This window comes from Chlorocebus sabaeus, chromosome 1 (genome assembly GCF_047675955.1).
Source record: "Chlorocebus sabaeus isolate Y175 chromosome 1, mChlSab1.0.hap1, whole genome shotgun sequence".
In the NCBI taxonomy this organism is placed as follows: domain Eukaryota; kingdom Metazoa; phylum Chordata; class Mammalia; order Primates; family Cercopithecidae; genus Chlorocebus; species Chlorocebus sabaeus.
In genome coordinates, this window is record NC_132904.1 from 121,786,081 (window position 1) to 121,803,681 (window position 17,601).

The 17,601-nt window shown below is 40.7% G+C and overlaps 1 protein-coding gene across 7 annotated transcripts in view; it reads right to left on the bottom strand.

Annotated features, from left to right (window-relative positions):
• Nucleotides 1–161: 161 nt before the first annotated feature.
• Nucleotides 162–17,601, bottom strand: part of CDON (cell adhesion associated, oncogene regulated) — a 241,430-nt gene continuing 223,990 nt past the window's right edge. For 6 of the 7 annotated variants that reach the window (XM_038004852.2, XM_073022154.1, XM_008021424.3 and 3 more), the window contains exons 19-20: nt 4,925–5,268; nt 162–4,381 (exon numbers count right to left, since the gene is read on the bottom strand). In XM_038004852.2, coding sequence (XP_037860780.2) covers nt 4,218–4,381; nt 4,925–5,268 — 508 coding nt within the window. In that variant the 3' untranslated portion in view covers nt 162–4,217. The remainder of the gene's footprint in view (nt 4,382–4,924; nt 5,269–17,601) is intronic. The other variant, XM_073022155.1, reaches the window with a different exon arrangement.

Below are 17,601 nucleotides of genomic sequence, written 5' to 3' on the forward strand. Positions count from 1 at the left end.
CAACTGACTAGCAGACTCGGGACTCCAAGCCGCCTCTGCAGGAGACACAGATGAGAAGAAATGGCAAGAAAGCCAACGGGTGACCCGCCAGCACAAGGGAAGTGGCGCCTGAAAGGAGACAGAAAATTGAGAAACTGAAGAAGGTTCTGTGGTTCTCACAGAGTTAGACTTTATTAGATAAGGGGTTTCAGCTACCCTCAAAGCTCTCAGCGCTGGGGCTAGGGTGTAAGGAAGGCTTATTTAAATACAGGAAATAAAATACAAAAGGGCCACACCCGATGCAAAAGACTTTGTTGGCTGTCTAGTCAGAGATGCCTAGAGATGTGTATCTTCTTAGGGCAGTAAAACAACACTTTTTCACAAGGCTAAATTTCTATACTGGAGTTCATAACAATGTGGCCCTAGGTTAACGGTAAAAATAAACAATGTGTGAGGCAGGACCGCTCCCCCTCATCCTTCCAAGCTCCTCTCCTACCCACCTCCCTTCCTTCCAAACAAATGCAAAGCTGCCCAGAGGAGCTGGGCCTGCCTCCGCATCGCCCCCCAGGCTCAGGCATGTTCTCAGCCTCCCCTAAAACACTTGCCCAAGATCCTGCTCCTTCGGGGCCTTGGTCTCTGCAGCCAGAACAGAAGGGGTGTGCACAGGGGAGTTTCAGGGCAGGACAGGGGTGGAGGCTCCAAAGAATTTCAGAGTAAGACATTCGCCGACCCCAGTCACAAACTATAAGCAGCGTTGTACAAACGGGGAGTAGCCCCACCTTCAGGGGCTAAGCTATATGAAAGCAGCGTTCTCTTTTAATATAAAATCATGTCAACCAAATAAAACCTGCCAAAGCTACATCATTTAAAATATGTACAGTTTCACACACAACATTACAACTTTAAGGAATATCAAACATACTTTTCAATATGATACAAAGCATGCATCTCAAAGTCATTACTTTAAAAGAGAGCAACACAGGTAAAATTCAATCATAAACTTCACGTCCTGGCAGTGCTGGAGCTGGAATGAGATCTGTGGCACCATCAGTCCAAGATGGATGCACTGAGTCTTCATCGACTCATTGGACAAAAACAAAACCCAGAAAGAAAGGCTTTTGCTAAGAACACTTCAAAAGGTTTAGAACATTGCCACTTCACTTGCACCCTGGCAGCACCTGACACCAGACTGTCAGTGCAAAACTGAAAGAAAAACATTAAAAGGAGATAGTGAAATGATACAGTGGGAGCAGGGCAGTTTAACGCTAAAACAATCACACAGAATTCTAGATGAGAAGGAACATGAAGAGGCGTGACCAATTTCCTGATCACTGAGCACAGTAAAGCTCAAATTTCCAGGTGGAGGTGGCAGACGGGTGCATCAAGGGGAGAAATGTGGACTCCTGGAAGACGAAGTCATAAGCGGAGCTCTGCCCACAGAGGCCAGAGGGCAGCTTCTCCGGCTACCGCACTGGAGCCTTGGAGGAATTCCACAGCAGGGACAGATCACAGCATACGGAACGGGACTGGTTCTATCCAAAGAGTGAACTGCCATGCTTGTGGAAAGCAGGATGGAAAAATGGGAGGAGCCCAGATTATGGCTCCAGATAAACTGGGTTCGGATTCAGGTCCCATGGCTCACTGAGTGACTTGGGGATTTTAATGCCAACTTTGTAGATGTGTTGTGAGGTTTAAATGAGTTAACAGTAACAAGCACCGAGCACAGTGCCTGGTACACAGCAGTTATTCAACACGCGTTAGTGCTCTCTCTCACACCGTACCATGCCCTCTCATTTCCTGGTGAAGTGACATTAGGTTTGGGTGCCTGTGCAGGGAGAAAAGTTCAGAGCCAACTCACGCTTAGGGAGAACTCATACCGCCTAAACATAAAGGCAATTTTTTATATATATATGTGTGTGTGTGTATATATATATTTATATATTTCAATATATAAAGGCATTTTTTATAAATAAAATACAATAAAAAGAATAACACTTAAAACAGCGTTACTAATAATATAAATAAAGCAGTCCACAATGAGATTGTCCTAAAGGTAAAGCCATTTTCTCTTCCTCGTGGACAGATCCCATATTCAAACTCAATCTTTAAAAGCAGTTCATGACCTAAGGCTCATGCTAATACACCTGTTTCCTGAATCAAAATGGCTGTCTATGGACATTGACTCGCCTGTTTTCTGAAACTCCCTTTGTGACAGCACTGCTGTAACTTGATTGGCTAACACAGGGTATGTTTTCATATTCTGCACGCTGGGACTTCGTCCTTTGCTAGTCCCAGAAATAAGGGATGCAGCTATCCCCCTCCAGAGCTAATTGCATCTAAGCAACATGAAGAATAAATCCAGTATACTATAGGCACGGACATCTGGAATGTAGAACTTGGGTCTACAGCATCCCTAATATCTGACTAGGGAACTACATTCACTACATTCTACTGGAAGTAACTCTTGCATAGTGACCCAGCTTAAACAAGCACATTTTCACTAACAGTTCTATTATAAAATATATAGACATATGTAAGGGAATACTGATGCATTTATACAGAAAGTTGGTTAACATAGTATTATATTCTATTTCACTGCGATTTCTGGGAAACTAACATTTCTTCACTTCTGCTGGAATTGCTTGACTCTATATAAAGAGAATAATTTTCTGTTTCTTTCCCCAAATGGATGCATAATGCAAAAAGGAGCAGTGATCCTTGAAAGCTTGACTCAAGCTATGAAACACACTGATATAATTATTGCTTTTTAATGTGAAGAGCCTTCCAAAGGCAGCTGCAAATGTCCTTGTCACACAAAGGCAGCCGTGGTCAGGAGCTCTGCTGACCAACGCTTTGGGTGCCTGTTTACAAGGGTGACATTCTGAAAGAGGTGTCAGGAAATTTCAGGAAAAAAAAAACACAACTCTTTTCTTCCAACGTAAGTCTTTTCTGACACTCACCCCTGCCGGCTGCTGCCTATGCTGGAGATGGGGGATGACTAGCTTCAGCGTCAGGGCACCATGAGCATATTCCTACGCGAATCCAACAGACTGCAGAGCTCCCACCAAGACGGGCTCCCTGCAGCCTTCCCCTTTCTTCTAAAAATGTGTATCTTTCTCTTCAAGCCACCACTTAATGTCTTATTTTGTTCCTACTCCTAGAAACGGTCAAAGAGAGCCCCACAGTAGCCATTTGATAAATTAATTTTAAAGCAGTGGGACATTAGGCATTATTTGTCTCTCTGGCCTTGGTTTCTTTTCTGCATACTGCCATAATTCATCAAGACCTTACACTCCACCACATCCACAACACCATGACTAGTGCCTAGCAAACTGAACATCACTTGTGCCCACGTGCAGATAGAAAGTCAACAGGTCACATCACCACTTCTGTGGAAGGCACTCTTGTAAAATTCGCCAGCCAGGTCTGCTATTATAAACACGGGTCACAACTGCAGTTGACTTCAAAGTGTTCTCAGAAAGTCTGGTAACACAGGCCGGGTGTGGTGGCTCACGCCTGTAATCCTAGCACTTTGGGAGGTGGAGGCCGGTGGATCACTTGAGGTCAGGAGTTCAAAACCAGCCTGACCAACATGGTGAAACCTTGTCTCTACTAAAAATACAAAACAATTAGCCGGGTGTGGTGGCAGGTGCCTGTATGCCTGTAGTCCCAGCTACTCGGGAGACTGAGGCGGGAGAATTGCTTGAACTCGCGAGGCAGATGTCACAGTGAGCCGAGATCAAGCCATTGCACTCCAGCCTGGATGACAGAGCAAGACTCCATCTCAAAAAAAAAAAAAAAAAAAGTCTGAGAATACACTATTAAAAGATCATTTTCTACCTGAAAACCCAGCTGGTGGCAACCTTCAATTGGCCCCTGCATTCCCTCTCAGCCAAAACAGCCAAGAGATGGGATCCTTTGCATGAGGAGCTCTTGCTATCACTGTAGCTGTTAGAAAACATGGAAGGACCCCTTGGCCCTCCAGGTGACTGAATACTATGCAAAACAAGGTTGCTTCCTACTGAGGGGGAGGAAGGAATGGGGAAGAAAACATTTAAGGCATAAATAATATAAAAGGGCACACATTTTAAGATACATTCATATGACATTACTACTACAAAAAAATAAATAATGATTTTCTCTGATCTGAATTAAGGTCCTTCACACAGTTCACTCCCAGGCCTGTTTTGTGCAGTTACTGGCTTGAAGTCGGAAAATGACTGGCTGTTTGCACATCCTCAGGTTTCCTGGGGCTGCTGAAGGACCTCTGTCAGGCTGTCTAAAGGAATGCCAGGTGGAGACCACGTTGTCTTTTCAGCACAGCCCTCTGGGACAGGTGGCAAAATAAGAGCATTCCAACTTACAATGTTGTTCTCTGTTTCTGAATGGGCACAGCTGTCTCCTGAAACACAGAAAGGTTTGGGAGCATTATCAAATGATAAAGGTGGATTTTTACAAAGCAGTCTAAAAACTTCTTCACACTTTGAGCCATGAAGACAGAAAAATGAGCGCAAGTAGAACCTGGTTTGTGTTTGAATTTGAGGGAGACAGAAGGTTTAAAAGGTTTAAATAAAGTTGAACTCTCATGAGTAGCTATACAATTCAACTGAGGATTAAAGCAACCCCTTAAAAGCCCTACAATAACCATCTGAAAGAAAGGTTACCACTCCAGAACCAACTCAAATCAAAAAGGGGCTCATGTTCACAAAATGCATTCTCCCACCACATCTTCCGTTACCCTATGAATGAAATCAAAGCCTATTTCCAAATAGATTTTCCCAAGTGTGATGGGATTGACAGCCTGAGATGAAGGACATGAGTAATAACAGAATTTCAAAGAATCCTTTAACTTGAGTCCTATCTTTTCTTGAAGGACCCAGCACCCCACCCAGTCTCCCAAGAACTATGTAAACTAATCATAGAGGGGAAACTCTGAAAGCATCACCTTCCCATACACAGCTCTTAGCTAACTGAAGACGATCTGGAATCCCAAGGTTGATCATGCCTTCCTGACCTCTGCAGAACTCTGCTGGATCTTCTGCGCGATCAGAGCTGACGTCATTTACAACGTCCTGACAGCAGGTACGCTGAGTAGTGACTGGTTCCACATTGTCCTTGACGCTCTCCTCAGGCAACTGACCACAATCAGGGACTGCAGAAGCCAGGCATACAGGCACCTTCATGTGACTGAGGGGCTTCATTTCCAAACCATCCTGAGGATAAGGTGCTACTACAGGGACCACAGGGAGAGGGCTGCTGCTGAAAGTGCTGTTGGTTTTGGTGAAACACCTGCAGAGTTTAAATCAAAAGAAACAGAATTGTGTCTAGAGGAACTAATAATTAAAATAAGCCTATTTTGAAATATCATTTGGTATTCTGTATTCACAGACTCAAGAAAGACTGATGCTTAAAAACAACTAAATGATTCATCATGATTTGAAATCCTGAGAATTTGAAAATGATAGTGAAAGTGCCACACAACAGGAGAATACATCAAAAGAAGACTTAAGAATGCATCTTATACAATGTCCCAGCACACAGGCTTCCTTTGTCTTAGTCTACTGTCAGAAGTCATCTACTTCATTATTAACTGGCTCCCAAAAGTAGCACCCAGAAGGAAAAGGCCATTAACTACTGGGAAGAATGACGGAATGAAAGAGGAAGATGAGGACAGGAAGCTAAGAAATGTATGGCCACATGAAAGAAATGACCTTAGGAAAGTTAACCAAAAACACACTGCTTTGAAATCAGATGATATGTTCCCCCTCATTCTTGGAGGAAACACTAAGGATTAGACATTCAAAATCCAGGAATTTTTAATTTTTCAACTTTTTTCTCCACAGAATTAATTACTGGAATTTATTACCACTGAGCATTTCACATCAATTCTGCTCTACTTTTACTTCCTGCCTTTACCTACAATGTGCATTTTAATTTTTTTCTTTCTATTCTTCAGACTGGACAATTTCTACTGATCTATCTTCTTGTCCGTTGACTTTTTCCTCTGTTGTCTCCAATAGCTGTTAAGCTCATCTAGTAAATTTTCCATTTTAGTTATTGAGCTCTTTAGCTCTGGAATTTCCATTTGGTCTTTTGTATAGGCTCTGTTTATCGGTTAAATTCCCTATAAGTTCATTTATTATGTGTATACCTTCAAGTCCTTGAACATATTTATAATGGCTGCTTAAAGTCATTATCTGCTAATTGTGACACCTGGGTTATCTCAGCGTCTGTTTCTATTGACATTTTTTCCCCCTTAATTATCACATTTTCCTGCTTCTTCACATGTATAGTAATTTTTTTTAAACTGGATTTTCCTTTTAATTTTCTGGTTGCTCTGTTGGCATCAAACTCAGTGCTCTGATAGCTTCTGCTTGCATCCTTGCCCCGAGATTGGAGAACGCTTTCAGACAAAAACCCATAAACTCATAAATCTCACATATTTTATTACAAGGGTAGACTCTTATTGTTTCTGCCTGCTTCTGTTTATTCTCCAATAATTTCAAGTAATCCAGATTTTATCATTATTAGCTGTTGATGATCAAGCTACTCCAGCATTCTGGAAGCTGGAGCCTCAGAGACATTTTTTTCCCTAAAATTGGGAGTAAGAAAAGTCTGGAGATGACATTGCACTGGGCTTTGATTTGGACATGTTAGGTAGGAAACACATAGGACTGACCAGTAGTATCCTGGAGCTAGATAATGTTAGGTAATGAAGATAAGAATTATTTGGATTTGCATCCTTTAAACATGGGCTGATATGTTTCTGGGGCAAAGAAAAACCAGTAAAAGTCTAATCAACTATTGCTAGCAGTTACACTGGTTCAAGTTATTGGAAATACCAAATCTTAAGCATGAAGACAGATATAAACCTGAAAGAGAATAAGATATCTGTCAGTAAACCAAATCTTTAAATAACTCCAACTTTAATTTCAAATAGAGAAATATACTCACTATATAGATAATTAAATTCAGAGACCAGTCACCTGGTAAGTAAGGTAAGACAAGTATTCATCTGTGCAGAATAATTATCTAATATGACTCTAATTTTAATGCTTAATTCTATAGCAAAAAAAAAAAATGCCTAATTTAGATATAACCTATGTGTTTCCACACGTCTTCAGTGAATAAATAGTGAAGAAAACCCTGGTGCGGAAGCACGTTAACTGGAGCCACAATCAGAGCACTGGTCTAGAAGTGTCATGACTGCAGAAGAGTATGGCATTCCTGACTTACTCTCTTGTCTATTTTATTCAACCCTGAACTTATAAAAAATGTTTCTGGATGCTGGCAAAGGTGAGCACTAATCTGAAAGCCACTTAAAAATGTCCATGTGCTCAGTGTCTTCCTTTCCTGCATTTTGTCATTAGTGTCCCAATACTCGGGGAGCCCTCAAGCCCCCCTGAATGTATTCAATGCATGGAATCTACAGACTCTGAACAGGGTGAAATGTGGGGCAAGGTCGGGGGGAGAAAAGCCTTTGTGAATTTGAACTACTACTGCTGAGAATTTAATCATTATCCATCTATATAGATAACCTTATCTGAAAGAACCCTTTATTGAGAAAGCATTTGCTAAATACCTTCCATAGGTTAGACATCGTGGTAGGCACTGAAAGAGTGAAGAGTGAAGCAGAAAGAGAGTAGAGAGGGCTTTTATAAAGACTGAAACTCAGGACCAAATCATGTCAATCCCAGAATGACTTAAAGTGATCTGGCCCTTGTCTAACTGCCTGCCAAAGGCAGAAGGAAATCCTTTCTAGAAAGGGAAAACATCTTCCAGAAACTCTGCAAGTTTGTATATCTGATGTCTAAAATTCAATAGAAAGTATGGGGCACATCAGGAGGCAAGAACAAGAGAAAAACAAGTGACGTGGATAGGGAGTTAGCAAAGACTTTAAAACCTGGATGAATACATTCAATAAAGTAGACGACAATCATTTTAACAGAGAACTAGAATCTAATATTAATAATCACTTGGAAATTCTGAAATTAAAAGTAGAGTAACTGAAATTTAAGAACTCAACACGTGGGGATAAGAGCGAGCTGGGCACAGGCGAACAGAGGATTGTTGATCATGAAGCACATCGGTTCCCACGACAAAGGATGGAAAATATGAAAACAGCTGAAGGAACACAGGAGGCACCGCATGGTGAAAAACTCTATGTATAACTGGAGTCTCTCTGCAGGGGAAAAAGAGAGAATGCAACAGAAGCCGCACTGGAGACATAGAGGCTAAGAGTTTTCTAAGCCTGATGAAAGCTCAAGCTGCAGATCCAAGCTCTGTGGATCCTAAGCAGAATAAATACAAAGCAAATTACACCTATCAATGCCAATAATTAAATGGGTAGAAGCAACATACACAGACAAAATCAAAAAAGCAGCCGGAAGAAAAAGAATTACCTTGAAAGGGAACAATAGCTGTATAGATGATTTTTCAACAGAAATGATGGAAGCAATAAAGTAACAGAATAATGTCTTTAAAATGCAGAAAGACAGTAACTGCCAATCTAGAATTCAATAAGTGGTTAAAAAAAAAGAAAAAAATCCTTCAAAAAGGAAGACAAATTAAAGATCTTCTTTGACAAAAAAGCTGGGAAACTCTGTCACCTTCAGTCTTGAACTGTAAGAAATATTAAGGGAAGTTCTTCAAGTTGAAGGACAATGACTAGCAACAGATTTTTTTAAAAAAAGGAAATACAGAAAGGAATGAGTAGCAACAAAAAAAGGAAACCAGGGAATTCTAAATAAATATGGATTGCAAAATCAGTAATTTTAATGTCTTAGAGGATTTTAAATATTTTTAGAATACAAATGATGAAAATAACACAAAACATTGGAGGGGGAAATGGAGTTAAAATGTTTTAAAGTATTTGTATTGTCTGAAAAGTGGTAAAAGTCCCAATTCACATTAAACTCTAACTAATGTCATAATGGCTGGCACCAAGCACATAGAAAATGACACACAATAGGACCTCAAAAATGTTTTTTAAAAATGATAAACATTAGAACACCAGACTGGTTCCTTTTTTAATTATCAGGGAGCAACAATTAAACTAATAGTCAAAGTACCTTATAGCAGCCCATGCCCAACAGTAAGATAGACACATATATTAAAGTGAGAATGAATGGATACACTTTGAGTTTTTGTATCACAATAGTAGTTATTTCTGTCCTAGTTCAGTACTGATTCTGGGATCTGTAAGGTTCTTCTGTTATCTGTCAGCTTCAAAGTTGTCTGACTTACACTTCAATCTCCTGGAGTAAAGGCAATGACAGTTCTCGGTGTCAGATGCCTCAGGACACACAGTACAGTCAGGAACTTAATGAAATACCTCAACGGTGATGGCCTAAAATGTACTAAGTGATCTTCTGCCTTGATGTCGCATTGCTCTGCAAGAATCTGGAGGTAGCTGGGCGCGGTGGCTCAAGCCTGTAATCCCAGCACTTTGGGAGGCCGAGACGGGTGGATCATGAGGTCAGGAGATCGAGATCATCCTGGCTAACACGGTGAAACCCCGTCTCTACTAAAAAATACAAAAAACTAGCCAGGCGAGGTGGCGGGCGCCTGTAGTCCCAGCTACTCGAGAGGCTGAGGCAGGAGAATGGCCTGAACCCAGGAGGCGGAGCTTGCAGTGAGCTGAGATCTGGCCACTGCACTCCAGCCTGGGTGACAGAGCCAGACTCCGTCTCAGAAAAAAAAACCCAAAAAACCCAAAAAAACCAAGAATCTGGAGGTAATAAAAAGCTACTAGAAACCTGTATTTTCTTTATGGGTCTCACTCTGTTGCCCAGGCTGGGCACGATCATGGCTCACTGCACCCCTGACCTCCCTGGCTCATGTGATCCTCCCACCTCAGTCTCCAGAGCAGCTGAGGCTACGAGAATAGGGCACTTCCCACATTCTAGGCAGAGGCCAGTCCCAGTATATTCTTCCTGATTGCATCAGACTCCATCAGACTACAGGCACGGCTACCATTCCTGAAAAATTTTTTAATTTTTTTTTGAGAGATGGGGTCTCATTATGTTGCCCAGGCTGATCTTGAACTTCTAGGCTCAGGCAATTCTCTTACCTCAGCCTCCTAAAGTACTAGAATTACAAGTGTGGGCCACCATGCCTGGCTAAAACTTGTATTTTAAAAATGTAGAAGTATCAGATCAGAAAGAAAAGTTTTCATTTAAGAGAAGTAAAATTAAAATGTAGGGAAAAAAAACACATACACATATTTGCCGGAATTTGAAAACCTAGGACAGCTCTCTACAAAATATTAGAAATTAATAACTTGTTTATATAGATCGAACTTGAATGAACTCATAATGTTGATATAACAAAACAATAATGACTCGCCAGACAATGAGATGCCCTTAAAGCCTCCGGCTTCCTTCCGTTTATTTTTTTCTGCTCTTTAATTTAAAGCCAAATTACAGAATGAGATTTTTTTTTAATGACGTCTAAAAGGCAGACTAACAGTTTGTAAACTACTTTTGTCAGAGTGACAGTGAAGTTTTATGGATGGGACAGGAGTGGAGGAGCGGGCCAGACAGAGGCACACGGGCCAACCACAAGTGTGGTCATCAGCGTGTCGACACAGGCTTTATGTGCTGGGCGCTAACAAGCGTATGAAATACACAAACTTCTTAAAGAAATTACAGATATTTAGCAAGAGAGAAGTACAATTTCCTATTACCTACTCTTTAGCATCTGGTTTTCAGAGAAGTAAAACAGGAAATCAAAGCAGTGTTTACTTTATTCTGAACTATGACCCTCAATTACTAGAGTGGTGTTGACAGTAACATACTTGGCAGTTGGATTTGTAAAGCAACTGTAGCCTGAGTTGCAGCATAAACCACATTGATTTAAAATTTTCTAGTCCACTGAATCTTAACTCATAATCATCAGTAATTAACCAATTAGCTAACCAAATGTAAATAATTCAGTTACATTACTTTTAGTTCAATTCCGGATGTCTGCATGTGTCAGCACAAAAAATGGCTTTAACTAGGGGTTACATGCTGAAATACAGGCATAAAGAACATCGTCTGCTAAAAAGGAATATAGTCTGTTCTGAATATAACCAGATATGATATGTGAAAACTATTATTATTATTATTATTAGTGACATGAAGTTTTGCTCTTGTTGCCCAGGCTGGAGTGCAATGGTGTGATCTTGGCTCACCGCAACCTCCGCCTCCCGGATTCAAGTGATTCTCCTGCCTCAGCCTCCCGAGTAGCTGGGATTACAGGCAAGCGCCACCACGCCCGGCTAATTTTGTATTTTTAGTAGAGACAGGGTTTCTCCACGTTGGTCAGGCTGGTCTTGAACTCCCGACCTCAGGTGATCCGCCCACCTTAGTCTCCCAAAGTGCTGGGATTACAGGCACGAGCCACCATGCCTGGCCCATGAAAACTATTATTTTACTAATAACGCTTTAGTTAAAATTTCCAAAGCAATTAGATGATCACAAAAATCATATCTGTACCTATGCAAACTTAAGAGACAAATCTAAAGTAGCAAATAAGAAGACAGGACAAATGTCTGCAAATATGACATTCAATAAAATGCTCTCACAATGCACATTTTACACTTTATATAATGCAAATAAACAGTCTGTCACTTCACTCTCTTAGGCTTTTCAAATGGTCTTTCAAATGTAGTTATTACTGGCATAAGGTGGAATGAAAGTTTTTACTGAGTTGTCTCTAGCTCAGTGAAACTACTTTGTTCAATCTTAAGTTTAAAAACATTGAGTAAATGGAGCTGTATGCATCTTGCCACATACAGAAATCTAAGCTGTTCTGTAAAACCTCAGGTGGTCTGGGACCTGTTCGTTTACTAAGATAACTTTCAGTAAAACAGGAAAGGCCTGTCTGACCAATCTGTAAGATAGGAAAATGACTCTATTGTGGTGTCACGAAAAACAATAAAATATTCTTTAAGCAACACTCTGAATAGCACAGACTAGGAAATAAAAGATTGGAAGAGTAGGGTAGGATTGTGCTTGGAAGAATAAGGTGCTTTAGGAGCTGACTAAACATATTTTGGATATTCTTGTAAAACTATACAGCACCTCTGAAATATTTTCTAGAACATATCCAAAATATTCCACTTTTGATTACACAGTTTAATATTTGTTAAGCATGATTATGTACAGAATTACTTTGATTAGATGATTATATAATTTTTGCATTAAGTTTCCTCTTTTGATTATGCCTAGAGGGAAAGAACTATCTGTGAATCTCCTGGATGTGTGATACTTATTCTCATGCATATATTCTTGGGACTTCTGAAATAGTTACATCTTGGTGGTAGTTTATGTTTATTTTTATTTTTATTTTTATTTTTATTTTTTTTGAGACAGTCTCTCGCTCTGTCGCCAGGCTGGAGTGCAGTGGCGCAATCGCAGCTCACCGCAACCTCTGTCTCAGGGGTTCAAGCAATTCTCCTGCCTCGGTCTCCAGAGTAGCTGAGATTACAGGCATGTGCCACCACACCCGGCTGATTTTTGTATTTTTAGTAGAGATGGGGTTTCACCATGTTGGTCAGGCTGGTTTCGAATTCCTGACCTCGTGATCTGCCTGCTTCAGCCTCCCAAAGTGCTGGGATTACAGGTGTGAGACATCGCACCCGGCCAGTAGTTTATCTTAAAATTACACTCACCTCTGCTGTTTCCACTTGTCACTGTGCCATTTTGCTGACCCAGCTCTTATTTTCGGGAGCTTATCAGTTACTACCTAAAGAACCCTGAAAATGTGGCACATATACACCATGGAATACTATGCAGCCATAAAAAAGGATGAGTTCGTGTCCTTTGTAGGGACATGGATGCAGCTGGAAACCATCATTCTCAGCAAACTATCGCAAGAACAGAAAACCAAGCACCATGTTCTCACTCATAGGTGGGAACTGAACAACGAGATCACTTGGATACAGGAAGGGGAACATCACACACCAGGTCCTATTGTGGAGAATGGGGAGGAGGGAGGGATAGCATTAGGAGATATACCTAATGTAAATGACGAGTTAATGGGTGCAGCACACCAACATGGCACATGTATACATATGTAACAAACCTGCACATTGTGCACATGTACCCTAGAACTTAAAGTATAGTAATAATAAAATAAATAAATAAAATAAAATAAAAAGAACCCTGAAGGCACCGCTCCAGGCCACGGCTGTCTTGCCTTGTCGCTGTCTGCTCTGTTGGACGCGGCGAGGACTGCAGCATTAGAGTGGGAGTTTCTTTTTGGGAATTAATTTATCAGCAGCCGTCACATAAAACATGACAGTAAATGCTGAGTGACAACAAAGGACTGAGTGTACTCCTGAACATGGCAAGTTGACAGACACACACGAGCTTATAAAGAAAGACAAAAAGGTGGACCCCCTGACTTCCTGACAACAGGCCCTAGGTCTCCATCTTAGAAGCAGGAGATAGATTTGGGGAGATACATAACTTCCCCAAAAGGAAGGTACTGATCAATTTTTTTTTTTTTTTTTTTTGGTTGAGACGGAGTCTCGCTCTGCCGCCCAGGCTGGAGTGCAGTGGCCGGATCTCAGCTCACTGCAAGCTCCGCCTCCCGGGTTTACGCCATTCTCCTGCCTCAGTCTACCGAGTAGCTGGGACTACAGGCGCCCGCCACCTCGCCCGGCTAGTTTTTTGTATTTTTTAGTAGAGACGGGGTTTCACCGTGTTAGCCAGGATAGTCTCGATCTCCTGACCTCGTGATCTGCCCGTCTCGGCCTCCCAAAGTGCTGGGATTACAGGCTTGAGCCACCGTGCCCGGCAGTACTGATCAATTTTTAAAATTCAACACAGCACTCTGAATTTCTTAGGGAAATAGGGAGATGACCATAGATGGAAGAGAAGCTGAATGCACGTTTTCTGCTGGAAGAAAAAGCTCGGGTGAGCTGGACAACTTGTTGTTTTCATACTTAGCAAACCAACTGGGTAGATCAAACCTTAGGCCTGAAAGAACTATTATTATAATTAATGTTCTCATATTCATCTCTACATTTTTTTGTCATCAGAGGACATCTGACATCCACGGAGGGTTTCAGGTTGGTGAAAGAGCATTCCCAAATCTAAGACACAGACTTTTAAGGTTGTCATTATATAAAACTCGGAAGTCATCTGTAGTATCTTTGTTCTCTAAAGCACTGTTCCCAATCGTTTTACTACTTCTCTTGACTATCAGCCATGTAACTTGTACTGTTTTTCCCAGATGAATTATATAATTTTTCCAAGCTGATTTTTGCTGGGAGACTTCCTGTCCATCTCCAGTCTCTCTTAAGACTCTTAACTTCTCATTCCTTCCTGATGGGATCTCTCAGTTTGTTCATCTGTGAATTTCATCAGTGTCCCCTCTACTCTCTCTTACAAATTATCAAGGCTGATGTTAAAAAAGACCAGATTTAATGTCAATCCCTTTCCATTAAACTAGCCAAGCAACTAAGAAGCCACATTTGATTACATATCCAGAGCTGCATTACTGCCTTTTGAATTCAGGAGAGGAGAAGAGAAGTGTAGAAAGCTTTTGATGTTTTTTGATTAAAATCCGTTTAACTCTTGAAATGCCCAAACAGCACAAGGATTTCTTCATTAGGTCTCTGGTGTAAGGAACTGGCTCTCTGCAAAGCTGCATTAAATATGCTTCTTTCTAGGTGTTCATAGTGAGTTTTACCTATTACTCTTAAAAACTGCAAAGGGGTCAGGCGCGGTAGCTCACGCCTGTAATCTCGGCACATTGGGAGACCGAGGCGGGCAGATCACATGAGGCCAGGAGTTTGAGACTAGCCTAGCCAACATGGCAAAACTCCATCTCTACTAAAAATACAAAAGATTTAGCCAGCCATGGTGGCACATGCCTGTAATTCCAGCTACCAGGGAGGCTGAGGCATGAGAATTGCTTGAACCCAGGAAGCAGCACTGCAGTGAGCCAAGGCTACACCACTGCACTCCAGCCTGGGTATCAGAGTGAGACTCTGTCTCAAAACAACAAAAGAAAACCAAAAGAAACTAAAAAGGATTCAAGGTAATGGAACACAGTGAGGCAAGCGGTCATTTATGGCACGTCACAAGAGCCCCAGAATCAAGAAAAACTTCCCCACAGATCTATATAGTGCACCCTCCCCTCACCTGTTCTCAACTGCTCATATCATACTCTCATATACATAATAGAGGCAACGTTTTCTCTCCAGAAGGAGAGATAAAAGGGGTCAAGGGTTGGCAATGTCTTGTTTCTTAAAAGCTCACTCTAAGAAATATGCTTAAGTTTACAACGGAGAAGGCAGAGAACAAAGAACCTGGAGTGGCAGGGCACAGGGCAGGTAAGAGTCCATACAGAAAAGGCCCCACGCAAGACTTCTCCAGTTCTTAGTATCTGTGGAATAAAGAAGGTGAATTGCAGAGGCACCACCAGATCTCAGAGGGCAACTCCCCAGAAGTACACTGTGGGGCAGCAGCTCTTCATCTCCCGCAGTGTTTTCGGCCTCGAAGGCTGCACCCAGACACCTAGACGTCACCTTCAACTGCTTCTTCCACTGGCCTCTTCAACCGATTACTTGGTCTTTTCTTTTTTTTAATCTCTCAGACTCATCTCTTTCTAAATCCTAAATCTCTCAAAATTCTTCTTTCTCTCCCTACAACTCTGCTAGTCTACTATTTCTCATGTTTGTTTTGCTTTGTTTGACCGAATAGCCAAAAATCCTATGAGGCCCACTTGACAGCCCTCATATACCTTAACTGAAATCACGCTTCTGTTTATGTTTACACTACTTCAGCTGACATTCAGAAATGCAAACTCATTCATAGTAACAATGTGGATATTCCAAAAGCATAAACTTACTACGATTTTCTACATTTTGAGAGTAAACCATGTATCATCTACCTTTCAGCGTTCACAGCTTTTTACAAATTTTGTCATTTGTAAGATCTTACGAGGAGATACCTGTTCTCAATTCCAAAGTGAAAAGACTTAAAATCTTTAAATTTAATAATCCAAGCTTTCCAGAGCTGAAGGTAGGTACTTATTGACACTTATCTGTCCAATTATTAAGTGTCAAAATCATACAGTTGCTCCTGGGAGCCAGGTGAGACACTGGCTAACCTTGGAGGCAATGCAGGCAAGTAAAGACTTGCCCTAAACAGGTAGATTCTCATGAGGAAGAAAATTTAAATCAGGAAGAAAAAGAATCTGGTGTTCCAAGCTGAAGAGAATTCACCTAAATTCCCAGATAACAGTAAAACCCTCACACATGAAATGCAGTAAGTCATTAACTTGAAAATTAATAGAAATACAATTGTCCATTGTCTTAAAGGGGGAAAAAAACTATTATAATAAAAACTTTCAAATACTAAAATACTACATACACACGCACATGCGTGCGCACACACACACACACACCCCCATTACACATACAAATAGCCACAAATCCAAGGTCATTTAAATGGCAGAGGTCATATAAGTCCTTCTAAGGAAATGGGATGTATTCTTGATATTAAGATGATACTTCACCATAAAGACATGATTGGCAGGAAATTGCCAGAGACTACTATCACATTATGTTGGGAGCCATTTTACATTACCTAGGACAACTTTCCCCTTTTCAGTTAAGGAAATAGCTTCAGAAACATCATGTAAGTTTCACAAGATCACAGGTTTAAGCTATGTCAGAGCCCAGGTCTACTTATTCTTAGACCAGAGATCCCGTCGTTAAACCATTTTATTGTCCAGGGAGAATCAAGATCTGCTGATGACCAAGAACCATAAAAGAAAACACATTATTTTTCTAAGCAAAACCGCTTGTAACTAAATCCATCTGATTATTCGCCAGGTACATGAACCACCTTTACCAGGTCTTTAGCATGTTGCCTAACAAACTATGGTAAAGTCCATGAAAAGCTCAAGACAAAAATGTGGTTTCAATGTGATGAACATTTTCAAAATCAGGGTCATAAACAATTGAGATACATAACAAGTAAACCTTAGTACATAAAATAAGCAGATGGCTCTTTTATAGACACACTGAAATGGGTTAAGTAAATGATAACAAAAAATCTCCAAGAAGCTTCGTTGCTTTTGTTCTGCAACTCTCAAAACGCAGGCTGAAACAATGTACTTTTAATTCGATGGTTGGCCTGATCCTTCTTCAAGTTCTGGTTTCAATAACTCCCAGAGACAACTCTTAACTGTTAATTCATTTTAAGTATATAGGCCAAACATCATTTCAATAATAAAATATCTAAACTCCCACCCATACGCCAGTTATTTTATGTACTAACTATGATATAATCTTTTTGGTTGTAGAGTTTTAGAACTGAGAAGGAAGGACTTTTGACACCATGTAATTCAATAACAATATTATGTAAAACAAAGAACTAAGGTTTCTGAAACAACTTTAATACAACAAAAAGCTTGGTAATCCTTTGGGATTAATATAGAGATAGTAGGAAGGTGTGCTGAATATCCTGTGTGTTAAATGTACATTGCTCTACATATTTCTATCTTGTTTGAAATATTGTGAGTACACACCACTTTTAAAACTAAAATACAAAATTCAAAGCAAGGTTTTGCTATTTAATCTTCTTAAGATTTTAAGAATTAAAAAAAAACATACTG